This window comes from Epinephelus lanceolatus, chromosome 10 (genome assembly GCF_041903045.1).
Source record: "Epinephelus lanceolatus isolate andai-2023 chromosome 10, ASM4190304v1, whole genome shotgun sequence".
Lineage (NCBI taxonomy): Eukaryota > Metazoa > Chordata > Actinopteri > Perciformes > Serranidae > Epinephelus > Epinephelus lanceolatus.
In genome coordinates, this window is record NC_135743.1 from 2118739 (window position 1) to 2129822 (window position 11084).

Here is an 11084-nt window from a genome sequence, read left to right on the forward strand (position 1 = left end):
ATTGGTGCATCACTTCCTGTTTTTTGACCAATAGGCTTGCCCATTGGAGCAGAGTCGTCCTCTCACTCAGCTCATCAGTGTAACACAGGTGTGTAAGCTACTACAGACAAAGACCCTGATGAAGAGTCATTGACCCTGATGAAGAGTCATTGACCCTGATGAAGACCTGGGAGTCACAAAGTGTTCGTCTTTTTATTCTATGCTGCCATGTAAAATAAAGGCACAAACCCTACAGTGTGCCTTTGCAGGAGACTTGCATTTTATATTTCTTGATTGAGAGTATACTTCATTCACACAATGAGCCCCTCACAAGAATAAATCGGGCAAGTGTTGTCATTTATAACCTAAAATTAATTGCCAGTGCTTTATTGTTCCTTCAGAATAAAACAGCAGCTGCACATCTGTCTCTGTGCACACAGGAAGAGCATATATCAGGCTGTAGATACACACTACTCAAGACTTGTTAGATACATTCACTGTTAGAGTCTAATTATAATAAATATAAAATATACAGACTGAGACTTTAAACCAATCAGAGCTGATCACATGGCGTTAGAGGAGGAACGTCTATTTGATGACTTTAAAGGATGACGGTTGGTTTTTATCACCGGAGGAAAATAAGTAACGTAAAGAAAAATGAGCTCAGAGAACATGTCTGAGCTCAGAGAACATGTTGGACTGCAGGGCAAACATCTCTGTCTGTGCATTCCTGTGTTGCTGACTCTACATGTCAGCATCTGTCATGTTAAGAACATGTTAACCGTCTCCTCTCCGGCAGGTTTGAAGTCGTCTCCTCATCATGTCAGACTGCAGCACAGCTGTGGACCATGTGAAGACACAACTTCAGTCCTGCAAAGGCTTCGATCCACAGCTGAGGATGAAGTTCTGTGACAGCTGGACAGAGACGTACGAACCATCATCATCCTCACTGTGACCTCGTCACATGTCCACGTTTGGTCATGGACTTTCCACGTCCACATATGACGTCCAAGGTGCCCTGGGTGTGTTGGTTGTTGACATTCTGGGACGCCGCCGTGTCAACTTCAGCCTGTTACATGCATTGTCTGTTTTCAAAATACACTTCTGTTTTCACAGGAAATGTACAGTTTGCATACAGTCTCTTTCAAAATAAAAGCACTGCGTCAGTACAACACTGCCAACTGACACCATCACGTGGTTGGGTTTAGAAAAAAGAACCGGGTTTGACTTTACAGTCTTTACGGAAAGTGAACACCAACCTCTCAGGTGAAAGTTGGTGGTTGTTGGACCCATCTGCAACACCTCCCACACAATCTACTCGAACTTCTGCTGCCTCATCTTTTGTTGTTGTCCCCCCACGTTTCCCCCAACGCTGTCGAGCGCTGTTAAACAGTAACAGCAACCGGCCACGCATCATGCTGTGAAAGAGTGTACTGTAAATTAATATCAATGGTATCTGAATGAGAAGAGCAGGAGTCTTCTTCTTTGTTGGTGTTTTACAGCACTTGGCGTCCTTCAAGTGACATTACTTCCTCCTTCTGGTTTTACCCGATACTGTTATCCTGATCTCCTCCAGTCCTCTGAGTCCTGTCATTTTCAAAAACCTAAATATCACCTCTCTCCGCTCCATCGTGTCGCCACTCTCAAGCACTCCCTTAATCCTGTCCTCCCTTCATCCTCTCCTCTGTAATCCTGTCATCATCACCCTTCTTTCCTCCTCATATTTCCTGCACAAATACAAGCATTGATCACCGACTCTTTTCTACAGTGACCAGTTGGATTTTTTCCTGATACAAAAACTGTGCTTTTCAAGCTGTTGTGACCTGTCCCAAAATATGTGTATGGTCTCTGGTCTCTGACCAGACCACAGCTCCTCCACGTCACCAGAGGGGTATTAAAAAATCTCATCTTGATTTTCAATTCGAACTCCTTTCAAACAGGCTGTTTCTCACTTCCCGTCTCTCTCTGCAGGACATGATGTTCATCTCCAGTCCCCATTTCTCACATCAAGTCAACGAGTTCTCCTGTTTCCAACATCTCCACCTTCAGCCTATATTTTTCCATATTTGGTTGTTTCTGTTCGTGACGTGCCAGCTCAGGCCTGTCCCAAGAAGACAAGCCTTATAAATCTGCCTCCATGATCACTGCTGTCTCACTCACACCCACCTCTCTACCTGAACTCCTCCACACAGGTGAGTACGAACTGCTCTCTACTTTCTTCACAGTCAGGAAATGAACCATTTTTTTCATTATTTAATGTGTCAGCATCATATTTTTGGTTAATACCTTGATTTGTTCAGCCAACAGTCTAAAACTCAAACTGATTCAGTACTTTGATAAAACAGTTCAGCAGCTGATGGTTTCAGCTCTGATGTTCAAGATGATTATTATTTTAAAGATGATATCCGGTCTCAGGATGCAGCTTCTGAATATCAAACTGTATGTCATTTGAAAAAGGAGCCTAACATCAGGCATGTGCACAGACAGACCCCAGGTAAATAAGTGCCCTTTTTGCAAGAGGTGTTTTTTCTAGTTCTTTTAATCACTTTTTGAATTTGGCCCACGGCATCAATTCTCAGTTAAAAGCGTGCAACTGCATCTGAGTCGAGCCCCTGCCTCTTTAACTTCCTCGGTCAGAGCCAGCACAGTTACACAAACACAAATGGAGCAGCCTGCAGAGCAACTTCACGTCTCCCTGACCTGCCTTCATTGTCAGAAAGGTAACAACAGTGATTGCCTTGAGCTGCAGCATTGTTTGTCACTGCAAGTCAAATCAAGTGACTCGAGTCCTCCACCTCTGGGCTGTACATCCTAGTCCAAACAGTCCTGTACACAGGAAGCTGTCAGCATCATACAGGAGTTTATTAGTCCAACATTTAGTTTTTCTTTCCTGCTCATTTTTATAAAAATGATCTCCATCAAGAAAATCATGAAGCTATTTCTGTGCTCACTTTGAATTCGACTGGATCTCACATCATAAACTGTCACACAACTCAAAATGTTAAAGAGCAGCTTTGTGATGATGCGTCTCAACATTAAAATATGAAGAGACAGTAATAAAGGAGGCTACATAAACAGCAGGACAGGACCTCTGACAGATGAGTCTCCTCTCCAGCAGGTTTGAAGTCGTCTCCTCATCATGTCTGGCAGCAGCAGAACTCTGGACGATCTGAGGAACCTCTATCAGACCAGAAAAGGTTTTGATTCACAGCAGACGACCAAGTTCTTTGACGGCTGGGCGGCGACGTATGAGGAGGTCAGAAACTCATTCTCCGTCAGGTCTGATGGAGACTTCAGCAAAACAGCAAAAAAGTCCTCTAAGTCTCAAACACATGTTCTCTGTACCCTTTAAAAGGTGACGACAGATCTGACAGCTTAAAACAGCAGGAACCTCATCTTATCTTACCTGATCTGATCTCACCTCAGCATTAGTTCAGACAATCCTCACATGGTAGAAGCTGTTCAAAAATGACAAGAACAATTAAACGATTATCAGATCTGTTTCAGTTGATCGACTAATTACTAATTTTTTTTTGTCACATTGACAAACACGCTGACCTTGAACATGTTACATCAACAGGATATGGAGACACTCAAATACAGAGAGCCACATATGTTGGTAGATTTCCTGAATGCCAACTTCTCTGGGAGTCGTGAGGAGGCGCAGGTTCTGGACGTCGCCTGTGGGTCTGGACTGGTCGCTAAAGTGGTGAGCAAGAAACGTTTCACTTTAAAGGAGAATCTCAGTGTTCCTGGATAATTAAACCAAACTGCAGAGTTATATCACATTAGTGTTTGGATGGTGGGAATGGGTCTGAGCTGTGCCTTCATAAACTGTCCCATGTTAGTCGTCTTTTCTGGTGTGAAAGTCAAATAAGTGTCACAATGTAGGAAAGTCTCCACCTCACACACAGCAGAGCATCATAAAACTGACCGTCATCGTCTTCTTCTTCTTGTGTTCATAGATGGCTAAAGTGGGCTTCAGGCACTTTGTTGGAGTGGACAGCAGTAAAAACATGCTGGACCAAGCTGCAAAGAGCGGCCTCTATCAGGACCTCAAACTGGCCTTACTGGGAACAGAACCACTGCCTGCACAGACTGGTACACCACACACACTCTTCATACACTCTTCACTCAATCAGCTGATTAGAGTTAGACAGGATGAGGTTCACAGGAGGAGGTGGGGAATGAAGCTTCACTGAGCTCCTCTTTAACTGAACTCATTATTGAGGACATTGTAACCATGGTGACGTGGACTTTAGCAGGACAAAGACAAAAGAGACGGGTCAAAGCCTCTACAGGGAGGCGTTGGAGAGTGCAGGAGGTGAATTAGAGTCAAAGCTCTTCTTACTGACACACATATTGATTCATTCACTGTGACTTCCAGGATATCATTATCTCTGAGGTCCGTCCACAATATACGTCTCTAAATCTACTAAAATAACATATAAAAAGATGCTGCCTGAGAATCACCTTATCAAAAAGATAATCCACAATGAGCTTTGCACAGTTATTGTCTTTTACTGCAGCAGAGCCCAGACGCCCTGGTCTACTGTCCCATCCATGACAAAATGAAACCTTTGCCCTTTGTTTCATTATCACATTTTCTCACCACTGCAACGCTGCGTCTGTGAGATGGCAGCTGAATCAGGCTGCTTAGACCGAACAGACGAATATTCAGACTCAGAATATTTAAAAAAGTGTTGTGAATTTTTTAAAGTCACCTTTTACCACATTTACAGCAATATTTGTTAACTTAGAAATATAATAATAGTTAAATCTAAATATTAAATGTGGCACCTAAATGTTAAATGTTAAATTTAAATGTTCTGGGTGAAACTAAATATTTAGCTAATATGCAAATTCACACTGCCGGTCACCAGAAGTACCAAAATAAAAGCTCAGGATGGTCAGACTGTGTTTATAGAATCAAATAACGAATTAAAACCAACTTATCGGGGGAAATGAACACTTGAACATACATTAGCGTGATAATAACTACCTGAAATAACAAGAAACGTGTTTGGAGAAATTTTATTTGACGTGTACTTTGAGTTGTTAGTGTCCCTTCAGAGGGACTAACAACCTAAGCTAAGCTATTCAAATAAACACAAGAAGTTTGTGCTCTAATGAAAAAAAAAAAAAAAAAAAGGGATCAGCACTCAGTGAATAATCCTCCTAAGCCCTACGATAAGCTATTATGGCAAGGCTTAACTATACAGACCCGTGAGCAGTGATAACTAGCATGTCTTTGGGGTCATCGGGTGGGAACCTCCTTTCACCGGTGTTTCGTCTAGTTAGTCCCACGACACCTCCAGGAGGCTAGACAGTGATCTCTGGCGTCCCAGAGACACTCCCCTAATGCCAGGTCTCACTGCTCCCCACACTAACCGAACAACCTCCTTTACCTTACCTATACTACCACAGAGGAGGTAGACCCAGGGAAGGAAGCCTTGTTAGGCTATCACACTCCCCCGCCGGGTTAGGCTGTACAGTCTACCTCCCCAGGACAAGCCCTCACAACAATGACACCTCCAGGAGGCTGGACAGTGATCTCAGCCCAAACAGCACTGCCACCTTCAACCAAGCCCAGGCTCCGTTTATGCGAGCTCCAGGCAGAAGCAATGCTGATACTACCTTTCCTAGCACATTCACCATACTCTATTTCACACGCTACATAGCATAACTACAATATAAGCTAAAGTTAAAGGAGATAAATGAACTCACAGGATCAGCAAACACACTCACCTTGCCGCATGGCCTCAAACAAAATGGATTCAAATAGGCCACTCCCACACTTAAATAACCTTCCTCTTCCTGGATTTCCTTCTTACTTACACATGGCTTTCTCAGCCCAAACAGCACTGCCATCTTCAACCAAACCCAGGCTCCATACATGCGAGCTCCAGGCAGAAGCAATGCTGATACTACCTTTCCTAGCACATTCACCATACTCTATTTCACACGCTACATAGCATAACTACAATATAAGCTAAAGTTAAAGGAGATAAATGAACTCACAGGATCAGCAAACACACTCACCTTGCCGCATGGCCTCAAACAAAATGGATTCAAATAGGCCACTCCCACACTTAAATAACCTTCCTCTTCCTGGATTTCCTTCTTACTTACACATGGCTTTCTCAGCCCAAACAGCACTGCCATCTTCAACCAAACCCAGGCTCCATACATGCGAGCTCCAGGCAGAAGCAATGCTGATACTACCTTTCCTGTCACATTCACCATACTCTATTTCACACACTACATAGCATAACTACAATATAAGCTAAAGTTAAAGGAGCTAAATGAACTTACAGGATCAGCAAGCACACTCACCTTGCCGCATGGCCTCAAACAAAATGGATTCCAATAGGCCACTCCCACACTTAAATAACCTTCCTCTTCCTGGATTTCCTCCTGACAGGAAGTGGATCTCTCCACCTGATCTCAAGGAGTTATGTGCCCTGCTTAGTAGTTCCCCCTGCTGGCCCCCAGCTGACATTATTTCTTCTGTAATAGATAAAGTGGCTGCATTTAATTGCTTCATCTGACATTTCCCTCACTGTCTTCCTCAAACTCTGTCCCCGCACTCCGAGTTCCCCCAGGAGCGAGACAGCTGATCTTGCTATGAATCCCCTACACCCCACTTCCACTGGACAAATCCTAGTCTTCCATCCTCGCTGCTCAGCTTCTGCTCCTAAGTCTGCATCTCTAAGCTTTTTTCTTTCATAGGCTTCTTCCACTGAGTCTTCCCAAGGAACTGTCAGCTCAATGAAATAAACTATCTGTTGACTCACTGACCACAACACTAAGTCAGGCCTCTGCCTGGTACAGACTATTTCCTGAGGAACAACAAGCTTTCCCCCTAAATCTACTTGCATTTCCCAATCACGAGCACCTTCTAGGCGGCCACACCCTTGCCTCCTTACTAACTTATCCCTTCTGTGTTTCTCTCCCTCACGGACAAACTGAATTACTAAACTCCTATCCTTAACACCTTCTGAATTCACCTGTCTTCGTTTCCCTTCGATGCCTGCAGCTAAACATTTCAACACCTGGTTATGTCGCCATGTATATCGGCCTTGTGACAAGCCAACTTTACAGCCTGACAAAATATGCTTTAAGGTTGCGGTACGTGAACACAACGGGCATGATGGGTCCTCATTTACCCACAGTTTTAGGCTCTGGGGGGTTGGTAACACATCGTATGTAGCCCCTACCAGGAATCTAATACGATTCTCCTCCATACTCCACAGGTCCCTCCAACTAAGCTTCCTCTTCTCTACACTTTCCCAATTCAACCACTGTCCCTGTTTAGCCTGGGCCACTACCTTTGCACCCCTTACTATCTCTTCCTGTCTGCGTATCTGTTCTACAACCAGCTTTCTTTTATCTTTGAGGCCTGCTGTATTCCATACCAGTTTACCTGAGCCAAGCCCCAGGCCTCCCCGGCCAAACTGACTAACAACTGTTAGCTCTTAGCCCCGTTAGCAGTGTCTGTAATGACTCATTAACTCTTAAACGGTCTGTGAAAAAATTTTTTTTTTTCCAGCAGATATCTTAGTTACAACATGATTGAGCTAGCAAAGCAGTTTTGTGTTGCTATGTGTGGTATTTATTCAGTTTTGGGAAATCACGATGTCTAGAAAGCATCAGTGGCTGCAGCAGCAGCAAAGCTAACATCAGGACGTCATCTGTTAAAAGCCTCCCGTTGTCGGATACGACATGAAACTACTCCAGTTAGCTCAATCATGTTGTAACTAAGACATCCACTGGAAAAAAATATTTTTTTCACGGACCGTTTAGAGTTAATGAGTCATTACAGACACCGCTAGCGGGGCTAACAGTTAACGGTTAGCCCTGCTAATCTACAATAACCATGTTATTAATTTCAGAATGTGATAGTAATGTTTGTTCAATCATTGTGTTTATAGACTTTACAAACACCAGATTAGTCTAAACGGTGATATAGTGACGTGAAAAATGTGAGATATGTATATATATATGTAGCTAAACTCCGCTGGTTTTCTACCCGGTATTTGTAAACAACAAGTTGATTGCCTCCGAAGGGACACTAACAACTCAAAGTACACGTCAAATAAAATTTCTCCAAACACGTTTCTTGTTATTTTAGGTAGTTATTATCACGCTAATGTATGTTCAAGTGTTCATTTCCCCCGATAAGTTGGTTTTAATTCGTTATTTGATTCTATAAACACAGTCTGACCATCTCAAGCTTTTATTTTGGTACTTCCAGTGACTGGCAGTGTGAATTTGCATATTAGCTAAATATTTAGTTTCACCCAGAACATTTAGATTTAACATTTAACATTTAACATTTATATTTAGCATTTAGATTTAACATTTAGGTTTAGATTTAGCATTTAGATTTAACATTTAGATTTAGATTTAGATTTAATATTTAGATTTAACATTTAACATTTAGATGCCACATTTAATATTTAGATTTAACTATTTAATATATTTCTAAGTTAACAAATATTGCTGTAAATGTGGTAAAAGGTGACGTTAAAAAATTCACAACACTTTTTTAAACATTGTTTGAAGCTAAATGTGGCAAAATGTTGATGTTATTTTCAGCGTGAGACACAAACGGCACCCCATATCACCCTTAATCAAATCAAAAACAGATAATCATGTGACTAACTGACAGACAGCATGGAGTGGTGAGTGGTCTGTTTACTGCAGCAGAGCCCAGGTGCCATGTTCACCTGCAGCAGCTCAGATCTATCAAAGAAGCTAACTCCTCCTCTCTTTGGTTGCAGGTGCGTTTGATGTTGTCATCATCGTCGGCGCTTTACGTGAATGTTCTGTGCCGGTCAGCGTTGTCAGGGAGCTCTACCGGGCCACCAAACCAGGTAACCACCCAAAATACTTTGTTTTCTGAGTAAATGCGCTGGTGTATGGAACTTGTTATTAAACTGCCCCATCTGGTGAGGCTACTTTTCCAAATAACACATGACATCAGAGGCAGAGACGGGAGGGTCTTACCAAGAAAAGCCAATAGCAAAGCAGCCAGCAGAATAAACTGAAGGATTTGTATGTGATGTCATACAGGAAGTGCTTCCCTTGTCTACATGCCTCGGTGTGGTGCTGGCATCAGTCACATGACTTATTCTCAGTTTTATTATCCTGACTTTTATCCAGACCTTCACAGAAAAACAGTCGCTGCACTTCAGAGCTCTTCCTCAAAAAACAGCTTCTAACTTTTGTGGACGCAATTCATCATCTTCACTACTGAACAGATATTTGACTCAGAAAGTAGTGACGTCACCACCACGCTACTGAGAAATAGAGTTAAGTTAGTGACATTGAAGCTACTTGAAGTGAAGCTACTGCCCAACACTGTTGTTGACACAGTGCTGCTGTTGTGTTTCTATCTGTACGCTGTCAGTGTCCTCTTTTAGCTCAGCAACGTGATCTGATTAATGTGTTTTTCAATGTCTGAGACAATGGGCAGTCATGGCGTGCATGACTGTGGCGTGTATAGCGTGTGTTAACTGCATGAGTTCTACGGTCAATGCGCAAGTTAGCAGTTGTGTGAAGTTGCTGAGAATTACATGTACAGCTCAAATTTTACATGAACTACTGTGCACACGGTATTTTGGGCCCTGCCAACTCTGGTGATGTGTTCTCAAGGTGGTATGAACTGAAGTACACACTGATGGTTGTAATTTGTGGTATAAAAGTGTCTGTTTGGGGAAAAGAAACTACAAAGTGTCATTTTATGCAGATGATTACGTGTTATATGTCGGTAACCCTCCAGATTTAGTCTCGAATGTCGTGTCTGTTCAGACTTGTCGGTGACAAATGACAATAACGACAGCTACATTGGCATTAACCTGAGTCTGATTGTTGTTTTTCTTTACTGCTGTTTTTCTGTTTATTATTGATGTTCTTCTGTAAACCAAATGCCCCCCCCCCCCCCCCAAGACATTAAAGCTTTACTACTCTGCTGTATTCTACTCCACTCTAACCCCTGAGTCTTACAGGAGGAGATGCTATGAGAGGGTGAACCTTATTCTTCTCCTTTTCTGTCCTAAAAATTAATCCAATAATTAATTTTTCTGCAGGAGGTTATGTTTGCATGACGAGAGTGGATACAAAGACGGAGCCTGGAGAAAAATACAAGGTGTCTTTGGAGAAAGAGCTGCAGCTGATGGAGGAGGAGGGGCTGTGGGTCAAAGTGGACACCAAGCAGAAGAACAATTACCTATTAGACCCTTTTAATCGCTATGAAAAAGAGCAGAAGGAGCAATACATCGGTGGGACCATGTACATGTACCAGTCACTCAAGTAGTCACTCTACATCTGTAGACATTCCTTCACTGTCTGATCTGTAGATTCAACACAATGTCACTAAACACACCAAAGTTTATGTGGACATTTTGATCCTTCAGCACAATCAAGCCCCGAGCTATGATCGGACAGTTGATTGTTTTTCAGTGATACGTGACTTTGCTGTGTCCAGACCTGGAGGGTTCAGTCACAATGATAAACATTCATTTATTAAAAACAAAAGGAATAATAATTGTCATTAAATGTATGTTTTTCATGCAATCATGACAATAAATATAAACATTACAAGAGAAACAATGTGTTTTGTTTTTCACTTTATTTCTGTGTTTAACTTGTTTTCATTTTACCCTCCTGTTTTATGTTGGTTTTTTTTTTGATAAAAATTTGGGTGTATGATACAACTTTTGTACACCTGGTGTTCGTGGTCAGAAATAACTGTAAATGAATAGCTGAGACTACGATTGGCATTTAAAACTGAATTTAGGCACATGCCCATTCAACAGATGGACACACCTCCTCTCCCAGACCCCCACATGCATCATTAAAATATTATCAGACTCATATATCAGTTTGTTCTCAGTCTCCAGTTGTTTTAATTATGATAGATTAATCTATTAAAATGCTTTACAGGAGATCTGTAATTCATGTTCATGGTTCAGCCTCCATTTGACATGAACTCTCATGTAAATCAGCATCAGATCAGTTTGCTGCTGCAGAGCAGACCTGTTGCCTCAACTTCTTCTTCTTCTCCTTCTTTGGCTGTTCCCTTTAGGGGTCGCCACAGC

General features: G+C 42.3%; 1 protein-coding gene and 1 long non-coding RNA gene across 3 annotated transcripts; one reads left to right on the plus strand and one right to left on the minus strand.

Moving 5' to 3' along the window:
* The first annotated feature begins 2115 nt into the window (after positions 1-2115).
* Positions 2116-10596, plus strand: LOC117266291 (methyltransferase-like protein 27). 2 transcript variants are annotated; one of them, XM_033641408.2, is made up of 6 exons: positions 2116-2171; positions 3098-3235; positions 3560-3688; positions 3945-4080; positions 8766-8858; positions 10074-10596. In XM_033641408.2, the coding sequence occupies exons 2-6, from the start codon at positions 3119-3121 to the stop codon at positions 10298-10300; spliced, it is 702 nt and encodes a 233-aa protein (XP_033497299.1). In that variant the 5' UTR covers positions 2116-2171; positions 3098-3118; the 3' UTR covers positions 10301-10596. The 2 variants fall into 2 exon arrangements, with proteins under 2 accessions (XP_033497299.1, XP_033497298.1); XM_033641407.2 differs by having other exon boundaries at positions 2153-2171; positions 3095-3235.
* Positions 3129-3660, minus strand: LOC117266292 (uncharacterized). Its single transcript, XR_004502481.2, has 3 exons — positions 3538-3660; positions 3386-3437; positions 3129-3270 (listed from the first exon to the last, which is right to left on the minus strand). It is a non-coding gene; the product is annotated as an uncharacterized LOC117266292 (long non-coding RNA).
* Positions 10597-11084: the final 488 nt, after the last annotated feature.